Raw genomic sequence first — 24,849 nt, forward strand, 5'->3', positions numbered from 1 at the left:
TGGTGTGTTTGTACGGGCCTAGCCCAAATGCAGGCCTGATGTTGCTTGGTGCCTCTAGGCATTACCATAGTACTCCTTTTGCACAAGACTAGGTGACAAAGACAGCCACATGATGGTCTCCCATGTCCTTCTGAACACCACTGAGGGCAGTGTGAATGAGATGGAGCAAGTCAAGGGCAGGGACCACATAGACCCGGTGCCGCTAATACTATGTGTAATGGCACAGACGGGCTGGGGCTGTTGCTTCAGGCCAAACGGGGTTGTTTGGCTTTGTGAATGAATCGCATTAAATGAACACAATTCATATAAGCCCCTTGTCATAAATATAAAGGGAAGGGTAAACCCCTTTGAAATCCCTCCTGGCCAGGGGAAAGCTCCTCTCACTTGTAAAGGGTTAAGAAGCTAAAGGTAACCTCGCTGGCACCTGACCAAAATGACCAATGAGGAGACAAGATACTTTCAAAAGCTGGGAGGAGGGAGAGAAACAAAGGGTCTGTGCTGTCTGTCTATAATCTGTCTTTGCTGGGGATAGACCAGGAATGGAGTCTTAGAACTTTTAGTAAGTAATCTAGCTAGGTATGTGTTAGATTATGATTTCTTTAAATGGCTGAGAAGAGAACTGTGCTGAATAGAATAACTATTTCTGTCTGTGTATCTGTTTTGTAACTTAAGGTTTTGCCTAGAGGGGTTCTCTATGTTTAGAATCTAATTACCCTGTAAGGTATCTACCATCCTGATTTTACAGGGGGGATTTCTTTATTTCTATTTACTTCTATTTTTTATTAAAAGTCTTCTTGTAAGAAAACTGAATGCTTTTTTCATTGTTCTCAGATTCAAGGGTTTGGGTCTGTGGTCACCTATGCAAATTGGTGAGGCTTTTTATCCAACATTTCGCAGGAAAAGGGGGGTGCAAGTGTTGGGAGGATTGTTCATTGTTCTTAAGATCCAAGGGTCTGGGTCTGTAGTCACCTAGGCAAATTGGTGAGGCTTTTTACCAAACCTTGTCCAGGAAGTGGGCTGCAAGGTTTTGGGAAGTATTTTGGGGGGAAAGACATTTCCAAACAGCTCTTCCCCAGTAACCAGTATTAGTTTGGTGGTGGTAGCGGCCAATCCAAGGACAAAGGGTGGAATATTTTGTGCCTTGGGGAAGTTTTGACCTAAACTGGTAAAGATAAGCTTAGGAGATTTTTCATGCAGGTCCCCACATCTGTACCCTAGAGTTCAGAGTGGGGGAGGAACCTTGACACCCCTAATTACGTTCTTATACACGCTATATTTTAAGAGTTCTGTGAGAATGTCATGTATTTCTTTTACCATTCCTATGTCTTCACACTCCATGTTTGTGTGGAGATGATATCCATGTGATAAATGAATTTACCGTACACCTTTGACCATTTTGCTAGCAGTATGCCCACTGATTCATATTCTCTGGGACTATTTTTAACACCCCAACCCCCTAAGCAGCTTAAAATAGATGCCATATAAAAAAAATCAATCTGTTAGAGAAACGTTTCCTCCTTCTCTGTCCAAATGTGGAATTTCCTCCAAGAAATCTCCCCCCAGGATGGGCGCTATACAGTCCTGCTCCACTTGATGGGTTTTCTATACATGAAAATGTCACTGGATATTTTATGATGCAACAAGGCTAAAAGCAGAAACTTTGGAAAGAGATTGTTCCCAGCGTCACAATGTGGCTCAATCCCTTCTAGGTCCCAAGATAATGGGTTTTAAAATCATGACATGTTTAGGTTTAGAAAAGACATTTAAGGTAAATCTAGAGGGGGTTTGTGGCTCCATTTAAGCTTTGTACATTTGGACTCAGGGGGCTAGATTCACAAAAGTATTTAGGTCCCCATATCCCAGCCTTAGGCCCCTAAGTATTGGGTTTAGGTGCCTAAATCTCCATTTTAGACTCTATTGCAATTCACAGAACCATCTCTGAACCCTGTAGCTACCTAAACTCACTCGGCACCTGCATTTTTGCAGTAAAAAGATGCTTATGTTTCTGCTCTCCACATGTGCTCTGCTGCCTCACTCTAGATGTCTGGTTTCAGAGTGGTAACTGTGTTAGTCTGTATCAGCAAAAAGAACGAGGAGCCCAATCCAGTCGGTGTGCTCAGGCCATGTCTACTGGATCAGGCCTCTCAGGCAAATTGGAGGAGACCATCCCTAATAACTTTTAGCCCAGTGATTAGAGTACTTACCTGGGAGGTGGGCACTGTGGATAAATAATCAAACAATCATTGGGCCAGAGAGCGAGCATGAGAAAGTGCAAGCATGAGAATGACTCTATAGCCTGGTGGTTAGCGCACTCACCCAGCATGTGGGAGACATAGGAACCAGTCCCTCTGAGCTAGTGACTCTTCAATTATTTATCCACAGTGGAAAAGCTTCAACCGGAGAGACTGAAGGAGCCCCACATCAGAATGTCCCATAGCCCAATGGGTATGGTATGCACCTGAGCAGTGAGGAATCCCCGTTCAATTCCCTTCTTCTCATCAGGTGGAGTGGGGACCTGAGAACCAGGGTCTCCCAAATCCCAGGGAGTGCTCTAACTACTAGGGTAAAGGTTATGAGGAACATCTTCCCCTCCTCTCACCAGCTTCTTGCAACAACACACCTTAGGCGCCTAACTCCAAGAGATGGGTTCACAGCTGAAAATTGATTGCAGAGATAGGTGCCTCCCTGCAGCCTGGACTTAGGCGCCAGGGTAACTAAACTATCTGGCTTTACAAGTAGGGGGATATGAAAAATTAATTCCAACAAAACATTTGAAAACTCTCTAAAACATTCCCAAAATAATTTTTCCATAGTATACGCAGAATACATGTTAATGTGAGATAAGAGTTTTATTGGCATTAGCCTGGGATGTCATGCAGAATTCCTCACTCATGGGTAATGTGCATTAAAAAGCACATAGATACCGTTTGTAAAAGTATCTTTGGAATCTTCAGGATCAAAGGCACCATGTACCGGCAACATTATTTATCCCAAAGTAGAGAGAGCTTGCAAGACTTCCCAGTTTTGCTCCACCAAGGTATTTCAGGAAGATCATCTCTAGAGTTTCCATGCTCGTTCAATCCACAGCATACTGTTGAAACTTCCAGCCATGCTGCTAATTGGTATCAAGAGCAACCACATGACAAATGCAATGGAAATTAGTGTGGTGTGAACCTGCCCACCAGGAACTGAACTGAGACCACTACCTTATTTAATATAGGATATCAAACAACCCTCAAACAATAATGATCTGTGGTCACCATTGACCTGGGCCATGTTTGAAAACATGTCCTATCACCTTGAGGTGAAAGACACTATATCCCACCACCAGTCCACTTCTACTTTTTAACAAAATTACAAATTTTTAGATATATGAAATCACCATATTTGGAGCTGCATATCTACATACATCTCTCTACAGTTGCATTGATACATACATCTCAGAAAGTAAGCAGACAAATAAATAAATCCACCAAAGCATAAACCAACAGTGTGTCTAGGTTTTTCTGTTTGCTAGGTTCTAGAATCAGGCTATGATACTGATGGAACTGCAAGAGTTTTTCAAAGAGAAACAGCTGAGCAATAGAATTCCATTTTCTGCCATGTTGTGTTGCACTCAGATGGAAGAATTACCCTCAGTGCTACATCCATCAGGGCACAGCTCTGTAGGAAAATATTTCCAGAATCCTTCCATTCACTGAGCTGTTGAGAACTTGACACTTTTCCATTTTATATCTGAAAGAGTGCAGTCATTGCCGTTAACATTTTTAGCCATTGGCTGATCAACTTTTCTTTCAGTGGCAGCTCACCTGTGATTTCAAAATCTTTCACAGAAGTCAGTACAAGTTTTGTCCATATAGTTTCTTCTGTTCTCCATCTTGACCCTGAGTACCAAATTTTCAAAAGGAGAAGCTATGGTGGATTGCAAGTCATAGTGTTGTCTCTTTATAACGTGTCTGAAGCAAAGGGCAGGTTCCATTTGATATTTTCTGTCTTTATGTGTTGTGTTTCTGTGTGTTTAGGAGTTAAAAATCCAGAAGGAAAGGAAAGTTATCACTTTTGTTTATATGTTTTAGGTAAGACAGAGAGAGAGAGAGAGAGAGAGAGACAAAACCGAACTGCTCCTAAAAGTGGGCAGTGAGGAAATAGTTCTGTTTTGTTTTTTCTTAGACTTTGAAAAGGCAAATTTCCCCTTAAGGATGATCTTCTGAGTGAGGCAGTGTAATGTTACGAATTACACCTGGTAGGACACGCACACAACTGCTGAGAATTACACCTCGTAGGACACGCACACAAGTGCTACGAAATACACCTTGTAGGACACGCACACAAGTGCTACGAATTATACCTGATAGGACACGCACACCAATGCTACGAATTACACCTGATAGGTCACGCACAGTTCGAATCTAGGCTGAGGCACAGAAATAAAGTCCACAACTGCAGAGTTCCCAAAAGACACTAAGTTTATTACGCTCGAGCGTGGTGCCCCCCTGCTAGCCAGGAGGGGACCCTGAATGCAGATTATACAAAGGTTATATACCTTTTAGCAAAGCATGTTGCCCTCGTGCATCGGAAACCTTAGCCAATAAACAAACCCTTGTCTTATCTACCACCTATCCCTGCTTGGTGCATTCCTCGTGCTATACCAGTATGTTAATTACACAGCATGGTCCTAAAGCCATTTGCATCAGTAACTTTTATTATCAGGATGGGAGGCCTCACATCAAGGCCAAGAAACAGGGAGTTAGAGACTGACAAAAACCAGATACTGGGAGTCAAGGCAGGCTGGAGACAAGGAGGAGGATTTTCACAGGGATTCAGTATCTGAGGATTACTGGTGTATGATGTGCTGGCATTTAAACAATGGTGGGCCCCAAACCAAAATGGAGTCACATGTGCTAACTTTTCCTTAACAGCAATCAGCACAACATATGCCTACTCCAGTTTTGGCTTTTGGACCCACAGAAAAGTTTAGTTCCCAGTGCAGATGGACAAAATATCGACTTCTCTACCCCCAACCCCATGAACTGAGAGAGATCAATCTCATTGCTGAGTTTTCATATGGGGCTTCATTCTTCTCTCACTGAAATCAATAGGTGCTTTGCCCATTTACCTCAATGGGACCAGGATTGGTCTCAATGTGTGGGGTACAATTGGCCCAACTCTTTGTTTAAAAAGGAGCTTAAAAGAGCACTGACAAATGGTGTGATGCTCCCATTCTAGTGAGCAATAGGTGCAGCAGGAAGTTCTGTACAACTCACAGGCAACTGGACCTTAATAAGAGGTACCAAACTTGGCAAGTTAAGTCAGTCAAATCCCTAAGGCAGCTTAGAAGGAACAAAGGAGACAAAAATAGATGGATGGACTGAATCAGGAGAATTGCAAGTGTCAGAAATATCTGTTGCTCATGGCAGAGAAAGATGGAAGTGACTAGAAAAGGCCACAGTTCAGCCATGGATTTATAAGTCTCCTTGTGATGCTGATAATATTACATTGTCCTAGCTACACACACAAAGTGTTGGAGTCAAAGTGACTCTCTTTCTATATTCTGCTTTGCCTTTTTCTTAAACAGGCTCTTTTCAGAATCTTTCAAATGGCAGCTCAAGGGTATCACTCAGCTGCAGGCAATGCTAGAAACAAAAGGCACCTTTCTTTATATGGGATGACATGGGGAAATGGCCAGCTATGCTCCACATGCCAACACGGTGATAGAGTGATATAATCGTAGCGTGATCATCTACAAAAGTGCGACATTCCAGTGGTTTTAAATTGAAAGCATTTTTGTGCCTGTCTTGTTTGTATCAGTCAGACAACCCAAAAAACTTAAACTGCTTCTGGGTAGGTGTATGTTAAAGACATGAATCCAAATTATTTCTAGTGTAATTCTCGGCTACTTAAAAAAAAATAGTGCTCATAAAGGTACAGGATTAACTGTCCAGGAGACTAAGGCCTGGCGGATGTCCAGAAAGGGCCTAACATATCAGTCTTTAAGCAAGCCCTGACTTCAGTGATTAGCTTTGCCTGCTTAAAGGAAAAAGACTCTGGCCCAGAGGAGAGAGATGCAGCTGCTTCCTTTTCCCACTACCCTGAATGGGAGTTAAACCAGTGACACCCACGTGAAAGATTCCATTTACCATCACTCGTGCTAGGAAACAACTGCCCTCCACTCCTACTTTTGACAGGCTCCCCTTTTGGAGTATTTGTTTCATCCCCTGTCTTACATTTGTGCTTTGGCAACTTGAGAGCAACGATTTATTATTAAAATTGATTGACTGGCTATAGAACAGAGAAATGGTCTTAAGGAAAACCTATTATTACTTTTCATTATCACTGTTATTTATTGTTAGTGCTAGCAGAGTTCTTGGTGCTGTATGAGACTCAGAAATTAAGAGTAGTGACTGCCCCAAAGCGCTTACAAACTAAGTGGGTACGATTTTCAAAAATGTCTAAATCAGTTAGGTGGCTTTCAATGGACTTTAGGCTCTTAAAAAAAGAAAAGGAGTACTTGTGGCACCTTAGAGACTAACCAATTTATTTGAGCATGAGCTTTCGTGAGCTACAGCTCATGAAAGCTCATACTCAAATAAATTGGTTAGTCTCTAAGGTGCCACAAGTACTCCTTTTCTTTTTGCAAAGACAGACTAACACGGCTGTTACTCTGAAACCTGTCTTTAGGCTCTTAAGTCCTTTAAGCACTTCTGAAAATTTCAACCCGATCTGTTTTCCATGGAAGTCAATAACAATCTTTCCTCTGACTGCCATGGGAGTTGAATCTATCCCTAGGAGACCAAGAAGACCAAATGTTTGTGAAGTTATGTGCTTGTCTGAATACGCAGGAGTAGCACACATGTTTAAAGTTAGCTGAATTGGGGGCCTAAATGCATTTGTTCTCTACTGTGCTTTTTAGGTCAATCAGTTTGAAAGTTTAGACACATTATTGACAAACATGGACCATCATAGCACATTGCATTTCTGAAAAAGAAGGCCTATGTATTTTTGTCTTTAGAAGAAGGTCATAGCAATGTCACCAGCAGGACAAAGTATCAGCATGTAAGTGCTTTGCTGAATAAAGTTGGGATTACTCACATGCTTAAAGTTAAACACAAGCTGAAGTAAATTGCTGTATCAGGAATTTTGTTAGTACAGCTTATGAAACTACCCTGTTGTAGTTTTCTAGCTATACCAAGAATTTACAAGGTATTGCACAGACCGAATGAGAGTTCAGATTTTTACAGTAAACATTGGAGACTTCTTTTCAGTACAAAATGTACAGTCGTTCTTTTGCACCAAAAGATACAGAAGAAAAAAAAATTTTAACGTAATGACAAAAAATGGCCACCCACCTTTTAAAACTGTTTTATGATTTAGGATATTTCCACTGAAGTCAGGGGGGTTAAGGTTTCATCCTGCACTTCTGGAAAGAAGTAAGACCTGGTGATTAAGGCACTGGAATGGGACTCAGGAGTTCTGGGTTCAGTTTCTGGCCCTGCTACAGATTCAGTGTGTGACCTTGGACAAGCCATCTAATCTATATGTACCTCAGTTCTTATTCTGTAAAATGGGGATAACAATGTTCCCTTTTATTTCACCCTTTGCCTGCTCGGTCTAGTTAGAGTGAAGGCTCTTTGGGACAGATCCTGTCTTACTCTGTGTTTGTAAAGTGCTTAGTACAATGGGGCCCTGATCTTGGTTAGGTCTCTATATGCTATGGTAATACAAATAATAAAAAAATAATAATAATAATAACATGAGAGATCCATCCCCAGCAGCACCGAGAGGTGTCTGATGGTAGGCTAGGGAGGTATGGGACATAGCTGGTGTATCTGCAATTACAAGGGCTTGTCTTCACTACCGGGAGATTGAGGCTGTTGCAATCGATGCTACAGGGGTCGATTTAGTGGTTCTAGAGCCTGGCTGAAGAGCAACCAGCCAGCCTGTGGTGAGAAGCATCTAAGTTTGTACGGGCATTGAAAGTGTTAAGATCAGTTTTTATTTCATTTGACCAAATCTGACTTCTTATGCTTTGACTTATAACCACTTAAAATCTATCTTTATAGTTAATAAATCTGTTTGTTTATTCTACCTGAAGCAGTGTGTTTTGTTTGAAGCGTGTCAGAAACTCCCCTTGGGATAACAAGACTGGTACATATCAATTTCTTTGTCAAATTGATGAACTCATATAAGCTTGCAGCATCCAGCGGGCATAACTGGACACTGAAAGACAGAGGTTCCCAGAGTTGTGTGTGGGACCGGAGATACTGGCTAGTGTCATTCGGTTGCAAGTACCTGGGAGCAGCTTACATACCAGAGGCTGTGCGTGAACAGCCCAGGAGTGGGGGTTCTCACAGCACAGCAGGGTAAGGCTGGCTCCCATAGTAAAGGATTGGGGTGACCTAGCAGATCACCAGTCCAGACAACACCAGAGGGGAACATCACAACCTGACTAAACAGTGCAAGGCTCTTCTGAGAATATTTATAATAAAGGATGAAAACCACAAAAATCTGCTCATACAGCTGATCCTGACTAAAGCCAATACACACCCAAACAAAAATATAAAATCCCCCTCTCAATCTGACCACCCCCCTATATCTCAGTCCACACCTTCAAAGGTTGGAGAAAAGAGATGAGTTTTTCAGGATGCCCAAAGATCAACAGATCCAGGAATGAATTCACTTCACTAATGTCAAAGCTGCAAAGTTCTTGTTAGCTGCCTACGGTACCAGTGATTTTGTAGTGAGATCTCCAAAAATAATCAGTTTTGCACAAAACTGGAAAACACATTTATTTTTAAAATTAAATTTCTTGAATTTTAAAGAAAAATGCCACAAATGAAATACAAACATCTAGAAATCCCAGCACTGAGTTATGCACCAGTATAGAATGCATACGCTGCACCTGCCCATGTAAATATATTGTGTGCTGGGCTGATAACTTGTCCTGGGAATACCAGCCCAGTGTGCAAGGGGCGGGGGCAGAAGGAAAGGATGAGAATAGTACCCACTGCTTGGGTTCGAATGGATGAGGACTAGAGAATTCATATACAGTCCCCATGTGGAGTAGATCCGTGTCTAGCCCTGGCCCTCTCTTTTCCTTTCCTTGTCTGGCAGATCACCTCTGGGAAGGGAGAGGAGTTAGATGGTGATTTAACCATTCCTCAGCTGCTTCAGAGGACATATTTGTAGCTAGGGTCCTACTATTGGGTCCTATATAAACCGATGATATTATATAGCTATATCTACGCTTACAATGCATGTTAAAAATCAAGTGTCCGTTATTAATTAAGAGCACCCTTTCATAAAAATTTAGCTGCCAGTTCTGACAATTATTCTATAGGTGGAGCTGGTAGCAGCACCTATTATTAAGATTGGCTGACACATCCCATTATAAGATTCTGTTTTCAATTGCTTATAACTTTGCCAAACTGTAACCATTCCGGAAATTCTCTGAAATTCTCTGTGCTGCCTCAGTATGATTTTTTTAAAAGCTGAAGCAAAAGCAGCTGGGTCAGCTGATTCCAAGAATTAGATTAGGGGAAAATATGTTGTTTTATCCCCGTCTAAAAAAATTCTTACAACCCTTTAATTGAAAAGCTCTAGCACCCCCATGCTTTGTAGCAAGTCTTTGAAATTTGGCTGGGGTAGAGAGAGGCTGGCCTGCTGGCAGGGATGTGCCTTTTGCTAACCCTGTGAAAAACTACCTTAAAAAGCTCTAAAAATAGTTCACACATGCTCAGTAGAGTGTTGTTAAAGTTTGGCAGCTAAATTCTCTGAGAGTCCGTCTGTACTGAGCATGCTTCATCCCAGGGCTACAGGGGCCCTGCAGAGCAGGACATCTGTGAGCCATTGTGATGCTGGGTACTGGACAGTGAGAGTGGAGAGACTGTCACTTATATGGTCTTGATGCCCAGTGCTGTCACCCTGGTAGTGGAGAGGAAAAGGACGAATCCGCTTGACTGAAATGCAAATGGGATGAAAGCTTCACCAAGGATGGGAGGGAAAGGGAGTAGATTGGGGAAAGGATCTGGGGCTGGGGTGGCGGGGGGGGCAGGGGGGGAGACAAGACAGGCTGAGAAGATATTGGGATTGTCTGGGCAAAGAGCCTGAATGGGAAGGGTGGGATGAGACGCTTGAGGAGGGAGACTAAGACTGGATGAGGAGCTGGGGGCAGAGAGGAAACGGGGATGCTGTGCCAGATTAATGCATTGGCAAACTAGACCCAAGCCTAGGGCCAAAATTCGTGGTGGGAGGAGGGCCACGCACAAAGTCACAATGCCACTCAGGTTTGGCCTGGTTGCCCCTGTGTCATGACAGAGGTGTGGCCAGACCAAATTTGAGTGAGTGGCACTTATATTAGAATCTAATATAAGTGCCACTAATAAATAAGTGCCACATAGTGTACGTTTGGCCCTGTGATGGGTTAATCTGGCCCTTCTGGGATGAGTAGTTGTGGTGGGATGGGGAGACAGGACTGGCACAGGGTCAGGCTGGAAGGAACATAGGGAGGAGCGGTAAGACTTCAGGGAGGGGGGCAGAAGAGTTTGTGCCTTCTAAAGCACGTTCCCCTCCAGAAACAGATATTGCACCCAAAATTTCTGAGTCTCACCATGCCTCTGCTGTCAGCAGATATCTGTGAAATCTGTCTGGCAAAGTGTGTGTCAGATCCTTCACTAGTCCAGGTCCACATAGAGGATGACAACCTACTACTGCTATCAGTTACTCTGTTAGCTCAACTAGCAGAGGTCTGTGTTATAGATCTAAAGGTTCTAACTCCGATGCTGAACCACATAGGAGTCAATATAATTCAACAGCAGTCAATTTATGTGTTTTTATTTAGCTTTTTTAAAAACCTAGGAAATTACACACAAAAATCTACATTTTAAAGAAAGATTAATGTTGCAAAGTCAAGCACACAAAAGTTAGGAAATGTCAGAAACCAGGTTATCCTTGAAACCTTAATTCGGCCTCCTTGTGCATATGCATTATGATACAGTCCTTAATTACATGATCATATACTATTTTTTCCACAAGACCCCTGCCTCAGTCAGTGCACAGGATGGACTGTGGTCTGGGGATTAATCAAGGATGTGTAGTGAAGGAGGCTGTTATTTCTTGAACACCAGCCTCATTTATTGCAGAAGCTGGAAGCTGTGCAGTGAATGAGGCAGGGAACTGCAGGAAGAGAAAGCCCAGTCCATAGTTAAGGCAGCTGAATGCTGCCCTAGAGAACTGCCTCTGCTACAGAATTCCTAGGTGATTCTGGCCAAATCACTTAAATCCAACTCATCAGAGATGATTTCTAATTATGTGTTTCTCATTTTCTGGGAACCTGAATTGAGACCCTGGGTTCTGATTTGCAGAAGTGCTGAGCACTCACAGCTGCTGCTAAGGTCAGTGGGAGCTGTGCTTTGAACGTATACAGTGCAATAAAAATGCTAAGTACTCTGAAAAATCATGTCCTAAATGTCTCAAAATGGGCATCCAAAATTAGTGGACACTTTTGACCTTAATGTCTGTGTGCCTCAGTACTGCAACTGTAAAAGTGGGGTAATACCTCCCCGTCACCTCACGGGGGTGTTGTGAAAATAAATTAATATCTGTGAAGTGCTTGGATACTATGGTGAGAAGCTCCAGTCAAAAGTCCATGAGGTAATTAATAATTTAATATCCAGAGAGGGTTTGAATAGTGTGCAGTAAATAAAGCATGGCGCCACACATTGAATAATGGGAATAAAACAAGATTTCGAACAGCTGCTCATTCAGTAAATATTATCCAGCCTGTGAGCATTTTAACTTATTTTTTGGAGCAGAACCACACTTTAATCAAATAGTAAGAATGTCAGGATCAAATAGTAAGAATGTCAGAACAGAAATAGTGGTATAGGTTATACCACTTTCCTGAGAGGACTGCAACTGAACAGATGTTGCCTTCTCTGATAAGACCGGTGGAAGCACCAGAGATGGTGTTTTCTCAACTTAAATTAGGAAGTATCTGTCCTGTGATTTCCATGAGAGGTCCTTGGCTCTAGAATATGTTCCCTTCCTGATCCATCACACTCTGGATTTCTCAATCGTCTTGTCATTCTGCAAAGCCTACCATTTCTCCTGGGCACTTGGATAGAGGTTGATCTGAGGGGAGAGGCTGGTAAAATATGGGGTTATTGTTTTGTTGGCAGGTCTGATGGTGTAGTATGTGATCAGTCTAATTCAATCTATAATATTCTGCAGCATTAGGCACTTTATTGTTTTAATTGGTGTGGTGCCAAGGAGAGGCACGTTCAGTTAAACTGAACAAAATACAGTTCATTTTGGAGGCATTGGTAGCAGCCCCATAGTTAAGGCTGAGCTTTGAATTCAGTTCTAAGCTCTGCTTCCAAGATCCCTTATAACTTTTGAACGGAGTAACCAATTTGTTCACAGATTGAAATGCTGCCTATACTGGGGCATGAGAAGAATGTTCTGACAATTTGAAAAGTGATAGATGTTTATTTGATCTTTAACCACTATTTTAACATTTTATGTTTTCTCCCCAGTACCTTAAACTTTTTGGATCCCTGTGTTCTCAGCAGCGATAGGTTTTGAGAACCTCAGGCCTTGTGCAGATGCTGAGGTCCTCAGGAACAAGGTATTTTCAAATCATGGGCCATTTTCTAGGGAATTATTTAGGAATCTTAACTTGTATGGGGTGGAGCCACAGAGCTCAAGAAGAAAAGGAGTACTTGTGGCACCTTAGAGATAAATTGGTTAGTCTCTAAGGTGCCACAAGTACTCCTTTTCTTTTTGCAAATACAGACTAACACGGCTGTTCCTCTGAAAAGAGCTCAAGAAGACATCAAGCTTTACAAGGCAGATTCGCAATGCATGTTTATTTTCTACTATTCTTCATGTTTCTGGAGGACTGTCCTATAATTGTTTGACCTAGAATTATGAGGTTTATATATGCAGATAGACCAACTCTGTATTTACTGCTGTGTGTCTGTCTGGCTGTGATTCTAATGCTATTTGTCCAATCAGGACAAATTATAACAAATGATTATTTCATCGCAAAGTGTGTCTGTGCACAGGTCAGAATTTGTGCAACCATTGACAGATTAAAGAGGGGGGCATTCTGAGGAAATGAAATTGTTTTTAATTTTCTTTCAAAGTTTGTTTCCCTGACTCCCCTCGGGGCATCACTACCAGGGCAAAGGTAAGGATAGATGCTGGGGTCTTTACAGCAGCAGTTTAGGTTCTTTGGATGCCTTTACTGTGAAATTCCATACTTTCAAATATTTGAGGTTTTGTTAAAGTTTATTCTTTACTGTGAATATCTTTACTTTTTATCATTTGTTAATAGATAATACAACATTCTTGCAAGGGTATTCAAACTCTTAGGTTACCAATATATATTCTCAACTTGAACTCCAGCTTTTGTCCGAGAATTAATTAATTGATATACAAAGCATAACGTCACTGATGGTTTGCTTGCATGAAAAACACAATATCTGAGATATTAATGGCATATTATCATAGAGGACAGGGAGTTTGAATTTTAAATGGCTCTTTAGTTCAAACCAACTATAAAAAATTTTGAATCTCTGTCCATTTGACGAGTGTGTCATAACCGAGCAAAAATGCTGTCACTGGAATAAATATTGACAAGTAACTTCTTCAGAAACTTCACTGCTGAGAGAACTGAAATGCCCTTATCCCCTGCCTCATGCACAGGTTGCTGTGAGTGACAATACATGAGATATCTGGGGACCTTTGTGGAATAATTTGATCCCCTCGATCCAATACTAAGGGAATGGGTGGCCATACTAGGACACTACAAGTACGGTTGGCACTGAGCTCGTCAGAAATGAGGACTGAATGGGCATGGAGGAGGAACTTGAATTTTATCTCTAGAGGTGGTCCATTCAGGTCAGCAATGAGGCATAATTGCTGGGGAATGAAAGGGAAGCTTGCATTCCCACCGCTCCTTCTGTCTCTGTCCAATGTATAATCTCCAGGTCTTTCAATACAGCACTTTCACAAGTGCTATATTCACTTCAAATATACAGAATAAAACAACACCAAAAAACAAGAATGGAAAGAGAGATGGAATTAAATGGAAATGTTGTAACCAAGATTTACTGTGTCACTGTTCTGGGTGTCACAGTGTAGTTTATTTTGTTCAAAATATCTAATTATCTGGCCTTCAAGAGTGTAATACAACCCTGTTCCCTCTCAGTTCCTTGTTCCTCTGCCAATTAAAAGATGCTACAGAAAATGGATTGACAACCAAAAAAAAAGAAAGATTAAAAAATGAGGAAAAGTTTGACTTGAAAAATCAGTAAATTTCCACTTCATCTTATAGGGATGATACATAGTTATATAGCCAGCATTATTGGGCATTATCAAAGGTTAAATGCCTCAATTGTAGCATTTTAACAAACAATTATAGAGGTGCCTCTCCCTCCTCAGATGTTTTCTCTATACATGAAAATAAAAGAGGACAGTAAGTCTGGGTCAACATGGTTACAAGCATATCTGTGACCCTCGCAGAACGTTATTGGGGAATAAAAGGCCAGGCTACCCCTTCCCTGGGAGAAGTCAAGCGTATGGGGGGGTTTCCTCTTGGTGTTTCTTTCTTATGGTCCTGCCAGGGGAATGAGGTTTGCTCCATGGAATGGAGAAGCCACCCTCACACATCATGAAGCCCTAGAGGTCTGTGGGATGCCAGGCAACTGTGAGGTGCCTCTGTGCTGGTTCCGTACTCCAGCAGCCTCCTCTCAGCTCCCTGTGTTATGAATTATACCTGGTAGGACACGCACACAACTGCTGCAAATTATACCTGGTAGGACACGCACACAAATGCTACGAATTATACCTGATAGGTCACGCACAGTTCGAATCTAGGCTGAGGCACATAAACAAAGTCCACAACTGCAGAGTTCCCAAAAAACACCAAGTTTATTACGCTCGAGTGTGGTGCCCCCCTGCTAGCCAGGAGGGGACCCCGAATACAGATTATACAAAGGTTATATACCTTTTAGAAAAGCATGTTGCCCTCGTGCATCGGAAACCTTAGCCAATAAACAAACCCTTTTCTTATCTACCACCTATCCCTGCTTGGTGCATTCCTCATGGTAAACTAGTATGTTAATTACACAGCATGGTCCTAAAGCGATGCATCAGTAACTTTTATTATCAGGATGGGAGGCCTCACATCAAAGGCCAGGAGATAGGGAGTTAGAGACAGACAAAGAACAAATACCGGGAGTCAAGGCAGGCTGGAGACAAGGAGGAGGATTTTCACAAGAATGCAGTAGCTAAGGAACACTCCTCCTGGTGCATGATGTGCTTGCTTTTAGACAATGGTGGGCCTCAAACCAAAATGGAGTCACATGTGCTAACTTTTCCTTAACACCTGGCATCATGACTCTGGACCCACACAGCTGGGGACTACCCCTAGATGTGACTTCCTCAGGGCCACACCCTTCCCCACTTGGAGGGGGACTCTATGGTCAGAGATGAACCTAAAGGAGACTAAACTAGTGTAATATAAAATCCCTCAGTATGTATGGCACACCAACTTGGACTCCCTCAAAAGTCCCTTAAACTTAATTAGACTCTGACTTCCTGAGACTTACTTGGACTCACATCCACTGACCAACCTGCAAGCTACACCTCACTCCAAACCGTACATATCATCTTTGAATTGGGTCCACTGAGTCTGAGCGTAAGGGAGTCTTTGGGAATATAAACTAATGTAACTTACACTCCAAAGGGCCATAAGAGATGAGTGAAATGAGTTGTGAAAAAAATCAACTAGTGGGTGGATGTAAGAATGTACAAATTCATGAAAGAATGCCATACCTTCCTCTATCTTATGCCTTCCTGTATTGTCAACTCGCTGTTCAGGGTGTAAATTACACCAACACAAACTCACTTATAAGTGAATATAGGTAGGTCCAAGAGGGGCTGACATACCCAAACGTAGACATCATCCCTAAATTTGGAAGATCTAAGATGAAATGAATGTTATTTCCAACTTTCGTGTTTACTGGCATTAGCAACATCTTCTCTGATGCTTTCTCAGTCCGAACGCTAACATTCTTCTGTGGTTTATTGCAGCATGCAAGAGGAAAGAACAAGAACATGGGAAAGATAGAGGGAATACACCCAAAAAGCCTCGGTTGGTCTTCACAGATGTCCAGCGTCGAACTCTACATGCAATATTCAAGGAGAATAAGCGTCCATCCAAAGAATTACAAATCACCATTTCCCAGCAGCTGGGGTTGGAGCTGAGCACCGTCAGCAACTTTTTCATGAATGCACGGAGGAGGAGTCTGGATAAGTGGCAAGACGAGGGCAGCTCCAATTCAGGCAATTCATCATCTTCATCAAGCACTTGTACCAAAGCATGAAGGAGTAACCACGAACTGAACCTCGGGGGAAAAGCTTTAAAAATAAATAAATAAATAAAGACCAGGACCTCAAGACAGCAGGTTTATACTTAGAACTATTTGAAAAAAAAAAGTTATTTATAAGTCCAAAGAAACCAAAGACTTATTTCACCTGCATTTTGACTTTGTTCTGAGATACACACTTGAGTAGGACGACGACTTGCAAGAAAAAGAAAAGAAACAAAACAAAAAACAGAGAGAAACGAAAGAAACCACTGGTCTTACACCTTCATCCATGATCATTTTCACCGTATTTGGCCTGTTTAGTGGTTTGGAGCATAGTGATTTCTTGTCATTGAATGGACATCTTTTCAGATATGGCTCTTCATTTCCACAGATATTGCCATGATGGTGTATGGTGTATCCGTACTGTGTACACACCAGTGGTTAGGGACTTAGTCAGGGCTCGTCTTCAGAAAGGGTTGTGCCAGAGCATGACCAACATAGCATGGAGTCGTCTGAATTCATTGAACGGTAGTGGGATTTTTGCTGTTTTATCGTTTGAACTTTGCTAGTGCAACATCTGGAAACAAGTTCAAACTAGGCAAAGAAATTTTGAATGATACCTAAACCAGTGCATTCTCTTTGTTTGTTAAGGAATGTTCAGATTTTTAAAAAAAAGTGAAACAATATTCCATCCATTAAAAAAAATCGACTAGCTACCAAAGAATACATTTAATATTATATTGCAGGTATTTTATTGCAATGATTTTAATATTCCAAAGCTATTTTTACACAAAATACTATGTAGAGTTATAGGTATAAACTAATCTAACTGTATAACACATAAAACCTGTAATCAAGACTGTTATTTGCAATTATTAAACCACTTTAATATTTGTTTCCATGACTGGCAAGAAAGAATGTCATTTTAGGAATAGCAACTAATGTCACAGTGTCAGAGCACAGATGCTAATAATGGGATCCTGCTTCCACTGAAGTCAGTGAGAGTTTTGCCATTGGCTTCAATAGGAGCAGGATGTGTCTTTACAGCTGTGTGTATGGCTGATATGATATTTGCCATGTATGCATACTTTTATTACACTGTCCCTGGCTGACAGTGCTGAAAGCTCATCTGCTTGAAGGGTGTCAAAAGACCATCTTTCCCTATCAATGTATTTTATATACATCTCCCAGCAAGCAATATCATCTAGATTCCAAACATTATATTCCATTCTATTTAATTCATTTTGTACACAAAAATTAAAAATATGAATAAATTTACAGTGTCCAATTCTGCCCCATTGACATTGAAATCTATGGATAAAAAGGCCATTGATGAGAAAAGGAGTAGAAGGAAACATATGGAGGAATGTGCTTTTGGGCCCAAATTATTTTTCCATTGAAGATTATGGCAAAACTCCTGTTGACTTCAGTGGGAGCAGCTCCAAGAAGATTACGGTAGTGCTTTTTTGGGGGGGGCACATCTCGAAGTCAATAGCAAAACTTTTATGGAGCTCTATACGAGTGGGATATGGCCCCTTGTTTTGTGGGTTTGTACCTGCTTACTAAGCTAAGTTTTTATTCCAGTACATTCTTTCTTGCACGTCTGTTAACCAGGAAAATGCATGAAATAGTTTACAATTTGTAGTTGAAAAGCTTTAAGTGCTCTGTTGCTAACAGAACTTTCAGAGAAATGAAATTGTTCCATTCTTATTGTGATAAAATCAAAAAGAAAACAGTGCAACATCTGCTTATAAAATTCTAGTGTAGAGGGGAAAAGATTTTACATGTGCCTGTTAGATCTCTAACTGGTATTTCAAATTACTGTTGCAAATCTCCTAAGCATACCACATTCTACAGTGAGCAGATATGCAGGTATATGTCCCATTGCTAGGATAAGAAATCTGTAATCTTTCTTATACCTGTAGCTTAAAAAAAAAAAGGTAAACTAAAATCCAACATATGTCATCATCGCAGGTTCTATTTTCTCGTTATAAAGTCCAATTAAAATGCTAAAGACTAAGAAATTAAGCAACTTTGCAGCACCATCTATTTCCCAAGTTAACAATGTTTGGTCAAGTTTCAGGCTATCCAGTTATAATTACAAATAGGTATTTTAAAACGCAACTGAAATATCTCCTTATTAAAACAATGTTAAATGAGAACAGGATGTTTGTCACTAAATATTTCTCAAAATTTTTCCTATGTTAAACTCATTTTAAAAAACTGACAATACACTTGCCTAATGAAATGTGATCCATGAATATTAGAATCTCTAGTTTACCTTAAATTCTAGCATGATTCGTTTTAAAAAGCTCTGTTCCCAACTAGACATAATTGAAGTGGAAAAGTTAATAGGAAGACATAACCTCACATTTAAGGGATCTTATAAATGCAGTCTCATTAATGTAATATTGAAGAGGACAACCATAATTAACCGTTTTGCTTTCTCCAGGAAAACACTGCTTTGTAACTTACTTATAAGTTTAGAAAGAGAGCCTTATTTATTTAAAACTTGAGAATTTAAAAATGCAGGGAAATTCAAAGTACATTACCACATTTTTAGTATTTCCATTGTAATGTGTCTTGAGACTATTTGCTGAAACCAAAGATAACTTTCATACCAGCATTGAATTTGCACCCAATATGCAATTTCAGGATCTCTTGCTATATATGTACACACACACAGACAAACTGATGCACAAGTTAAAGCCTAAAAGTGGTTTTCTTACATCTGTTTAAGTATGCTTTAACCTTTTGTTTTTTATAAGCCATTAAGAACGAAGTCACCCTTCCTGTAAGCAATATGCTAATCACATTTTGAATATACGGAGAACACACACTTCTCTTTAGTTGGTTTCTAAATATGAAGCAAAATAAATATGGAAACCTTCATCCTGATTATAAAGTTATTTTATCCCTCAGGATACTGCTCCATTGCACTGACTGAAGCATAGACAGTAGATCATTTGGTGCATCAGATTCTTATTATTTCTTGTCTTTAGTAATGGTCATCCATGAAGGTGATTTTTTCCCCCAAAGTTGCACTTAAACTTCTACATTAAGAATAAAAGCCTGGCCCCATTGAAGTCAATGGGAGTCTTGCTACTGACTTCAGTGGGGTCAAGATTTCACCCAAAGATTTCCTGGAAGAATGGAAGTTAGTATTAGACTAAAAAATTACCACTGAGCCACTGGCTCAGGACCTAAGAGTGACACGAAACAGTTCTGAAAGGAAGCGAAGTGGAAAAAGTTTGGAAACATCAAGAAATTGGGCTTCAGTCAAAGTTCAGTTAAACAGCTATTGCAGGTTAGGAATGTGCACTCAGTTCATGAAGTGCATCAAAGCTTACCATAATGACCCAAGAGGGGGGGTGCCAAAGAGGTTGAAAGTTTTAATCCATCCACATCATAAATTGCATTATCAGATTTCCAGAAAAAAACAATACCGCTACTTTTTGGCTCCCATATTGCTGTCTAAGGGCCTCATCCCACTGTCCTTGCTCAGGGTAAAAGCAAAAGTAAAATGAAAACACCTACAATGGGGGTTGTTGCCTAGCAGCTCAGTCCTGCTCATTTTGAAGTCAATGGCAAAATTCCAGTTGACTTCAATGCACCAGATTTCACAATGCTTACCCATGGTGAGTGGAATCTTGCTCCATGAGTAGTCTGTTGAATTCATTGGGATTGCTCCTGGAGTTATGTGCTACTCAGTGTTCAGGAGGTTCACAGTTTGGCTTATTGTGAGCAGGGTCAGGCCTTTAGAAGGACTTCAGAATCAAGCTCCAACATTCTGCCCAAAGGGGACTACCTGTCCTTGGAGGGCAAAAAAACATGGCTGACCTTGTTATACCAAAGAGTCCTAGGACACTTCTCCTTGCCCCAGTTGTAAAAAAGATATTTTTTCCTAGGAAAGGTTGTACTTCCTCCTCTTTCTCTTTCTCCTATCCTCCTCCTCTTCCTCCTTCTTTGTACATAAGGATGAAAACTATGCATTTAGCAAACAAAGAGAAAGCACTTATCCTTTTCCTATCTAGCTGTGTTTAGGGTGCATTCAAAGGCCCAGAGGCTAATTTTGAGACTTTGCTTGGCCTTCTGGTTTATTACTGTGGTGTGGTTAGCTTTACAATACATTTGGTAACTATTTCCTAAAGACAAAGAAGCAAAAGGTAAGGAATAGCTACTTCCATGTGTTTAAAAAAAAAGTGTGTAAAGATCTACTATTTATAGTGTGAACCAAAGACGCTACCTCACTCGATTTCCATTGGTGATTTTAATCACATTGATGATACCAAAGAATACCAAAGATTTTTCATGCACGGCCTCGGTCTGTAAAGGGAACTCATTCTCCTTCTTAAATACCCTCCACCATCCCCCTTCCTCAACCTTCACTCCGTGTGTAAACTTGTCTGCATTCTTAATAATAATAATCTTATGAATACTACTCTTACTACAACTGCTATACTGATGATAATGATGATGATAATAATAATAAAGCTCTAGGCAAACATGTTGCAAACTTTGTAAACTCATAGGACGAGTGCCTTGCTTGAACCAAAGTGTTAAACCGCTGTTGACCTCTTTATCTCTCACCTTATACTCTTTGAATACCTCAGCCTGTTAGAAAGGCCACTAATGAAAAAAAAAAGGAATAATTCTTCACCGTGGTGCTTTTTGCCGTGCAACCATGCAATGAAACTTTCTTTGATACCAAAGGAAAATGTTTTTTTCCACTTTCTTGCTGACAAACCAAAGGTTCCTTCTTCTTTCCCCTTGAAAGCAGCTTGAGTCCCTCCACCCAGACAGGCCGTGCATTGCTTTTACCAATTTCTCCAAATACCTCATAGTAATAAATCGTTAGGGTTATGTTGTATAGAGAGTTTATGTGATAAGGCAGAACTTACTAGTTTGATAATTGTTAAGGTTACTTAAAAAAAGTTTTATAACTTATTTATTTTGTAGAGGTTGTTTTGTTTGTATTTTTATTATTATTATTATTAATTATTATTATTGTTGTTTGGGTTTCTTTCTTTCTTTCCCTTCATTTCTTTTGGCAGAACTGCTCTGTTATACTCAAGGAAGATCTTATTCCTGGAAATATTTCAAAGGTTGGGTAAAGATTGTTGTTTGCAAAGAATGCAAAAAAGGGAGAAAAATATATATATATATATATATATGGCTTTGATTCTTTTTGTTTAAATTAGGAAGCTTTTTGTGTTTGCTAGTCAATGTTCTTTTTACAGGGTAAAAAAATATTCTCTGCTGTGATAAATGGGTTCCTATTTTTTCTCTATAATGTGCTGTGATTTTTAATTTAATTACATTTTGTATATGTTTATTTAATCACTGCTTTAATTTATGACTACGTAGTGAAAAAAATTGTATATAGTAGATTCAAAAATGGCCAAAGCTTTGTGTTACAATCTTTTTGTTCCTGATGCTGAGATAAACTGAAGGAGAGTGCTTCTCTTGACTGCAGGGTGTATCTTCAGACTTGTCTTAGCATGCACTTCAATGTGTTACAAACACTGCCAGGTCCCCCACCTCCCAGAAAACAAACAAACAAAACTTGTACATGCCAAAATGAGTGTTTCAAAGTAGTACTTTTGTCGCTTAGAAAGCAGAAAGGCAATGTTAGTGTGTTTTTTTCCTTTAATTTATTTGTCTTTTTCTAGGAAGGTTATTTTGTGGATAAGACCTGCATATCCAAAGAACTTAAACGTTGTTTAATGTTTAAAAGCACTGGCATTTGTGAGAGACTTTGATTTGTTTTTGGTTCGATTTGCCATTCGCACGGGTATAGCAAGTAGAGGTCGTAAAAATTTTGGAGAAAAGCTAACTTGAATTTGGAAATGCTCTTCAGTACATGATACAGTCTTTACCAAGCTTTCCTCCTCTCCCTCCCCCACCAAAACTGCTTCAGCTAGGACCGGGGGAGGGTGCTGCAAACATGATAAATACATTGATGTGGTGATATACCGAGGGCTGGCTCTTGCTGCCATTGAGGTCAATGGGAAAAGTTTCACTGAATTCAGCTGGGCAAAATGGATCTCTGAGAAGCCACTGTTAAGAGCAGCTGGTCTGCCAGACACTGTTATTGGGTGTGCATTTAGGAGCAGAACAGGACAGTTTCTCAGAGTCCATCAAGCAGGGAAATATTTTCATGGGGCATGAATTTTTCTTAGCCCCCAATCCTCAAGAAAATTGGCAGAATAAATATGTAGGCTCTAATCCAGGCAAGCCCTTGTGCTTTGAACACAAATTTAGCCCCATTAAACGCAATGGGACTACCCCCACTCTTAAAGTTAAGCATGTGCTCAAGGGCTGGCTTCAGGAGAGCACTTAAACACAGATTTAAGAGCTTTCCTAAGAGGGAAGAACTTAAGTAGGTGATTCAATGCTTTTCAAACTTGGGGCTTATGGCCAAGGCCCTCAAAGGTATTTAGGGTCCTAAACAATGGAAGTTAGGAGCCTAAATACCTTTGTAGATCTGGATCTAAGTGCTTTGCCAGATCAGGACCTTCAACATTTGAAGAGAAAGTCGTCCCCCTGCAGACACGCAGCATAAGGCTGATCCAGTCACTAAATGAGACTTAAGGGGTGGATAGGCTTTGCCCAAGGTGAATTCAATCCATGGCTATCTATTTGGTCACCCAGCTGAAACAAAACAGAATAGAAATGTATTTCCCCCACACCCTTACAACTGGAAACATGTACTGTATTCTGTACTTCCCCTACGCCTGGCATCACTTTGTACATCTTTAGAGAACAAAATCAGTTTTAATTGAGAGAAAAAAAGAAATGACAATGATAATTCTGCAAAGCTGATGGTGGCATCATGGCACAGAAAATACGATGCCATTTACCTGTATTTTATTTTGCCTGAGTGATAGATTCTATTTCAACTAAATGCCATGTACCAACATGATTTGTGATGGGTGTAAATATTTTTTTTTCATGCACAATAGTTAAGCTCAAGGTGTACACTGTTTTTGTTTTCAGGGATAGTTGAAGGGTTCAGAGAGGGAAGGACATGGGAGGGTTTGGGCTTTTGGTCAAAAGTTACACTTTCTTAGATAAATTTTTATACTTCAAGTATTGAAATGGGGCAATAAAGATGCTCTGAAATGCAGGATCATTAAATGGTCTATTGGTAAGCTTTGGATAATTGTCTGCTTTTAATACATAAACTAATGCCGTGCAATGAGTTATGTTTCACATGGGGGAGGAGACAACATAGTAGTCTATTAATCCAACAGTAGCTATTAAACACTGGATGGAACTGTATTTAGAAAATGTTTTCTGTTTAGTATTTTGATTTTTCTTGGTATGTTCTGCATTTATTGCATAATCATTGTGGAATCATTTTAGTTTTGCAGTATGACCCAAACAACAGTATTAAAAGAAAATAAAGTTTAAACCATTGTCTTTTACTTGCTTCAGTAGTTGTCTTCATAACCCTTGTGTCTACTGTCCAGTCCAAGCTAAACAATCTTCATTCACCTAGATGCTCCCAAATGATGGAGTTTTTTTTAATTAACCTCTTCCCTTCCTTTCTCTGTTTTTCCATTCTGAATACACCTTTGACCTTTACTATTTTTTTCAGTGCAAGTCAGTTTCCATGTTCAAGTTAGCTTGATTGTTCATAATGTAAAAAGGGCGCCAAAGACAATCATCAGGTATAAGATCAGTAGAGGTAGGAAATCTTCCAAGAGCGAGAGGGAGTTCTTCCATAGCAATGAAAAAAAAAAAAAAGAAAAAAAAAAGAAAACTTAAGAGAAGATTTTGATAAAAAGACGACTTTGCTGTCATTTTTGGTTTGCCAATTAGAAAACGGTAGTAGTTTATGCGTTGCATCTGCATTTCATACTAAGTGATTATTGTACCTAATTACAGCTGATTGCTAATATTTCCTCAATCTCTCTCTCTTAGTCAAGCGCTTCTTCTTCTGTATTTTGTGTATAGCGACAAGTGTAATGCACTAGGCATTATTCTGGTTTGTTTATGGGTATCTCCTGTACTGCGTTAAGATTTCTTTAAGTTACTTTTTTTAAGCTTTGCTACTGTTCTCACTTGATGCCGTGCAATATCATCTGCTGTGTTTGCTAAGCAAAAAAAAAAAAAAAGAAAAGAAAAAAAAAAGCAAGTGATGATGTCATCATGCTTTTCAGTGTTAAAATGTTTCAGCGTTTATGTAGTCACAAAAGTGTAGTAAATAAAAGGTTGGATTTTCCAGCACTTTAAATTTAGACATTTCTTGCCTTCTTTTGTTTTTCCATCTACAATCACAACATACTAATCTAATCCTTACGTTTGCTTTGGGAGAGGAATGGGGTGTTTCACGTGCAATAGTTGTTAGATCATTCACAGGATAGTACATGCCAGAAAGACACAGCTCACAGAAAGGGGCAACATATTGTTGTCACCTCGGGAACATCCCAGGGAAGAAACTGTGGCTCAAGGAGACATAGTTCCC

General features: G+C 40.2%; 1 protein-coding gene across 1 annotated transcript in view; it reads left to right on the top strand.

Moving 5' to 3' along the window:
* The window catches only part of ONECUT1 (one cut homeobox 1), a 38,954-nt gene extending 14,332 nt beyond the window's left edge, over positions 1-24,622 (top strand). Inside the window, exon 2 of the mRNA XM_048867585.2 lies at positions 16,099-24,622. Coding sequence (XP_048723542.1) covers positions 16,099-16,391 — 293 coding nt within the window. The 3' untranslated portion in view covers positions 16,392-24,622. The remainder of the gene's footprint in view (positions 1-16,098) is intronic.
* Positions 24,623-24,849: the final 227 nt, after the last annotated feature.

This window comes from Caretta caretta, chromosome 10 (assembly GCF_965140235.1).
Source record: "Caretta caretta isolate rCarCar2 chromosome 10, rCarCar1.hap1, whole genome shotgun sequence".
NCBI lineage: Eukaryota > Metazoa > Chordata > Testudines > Cheloniidae > Caretta > Caretta caretta.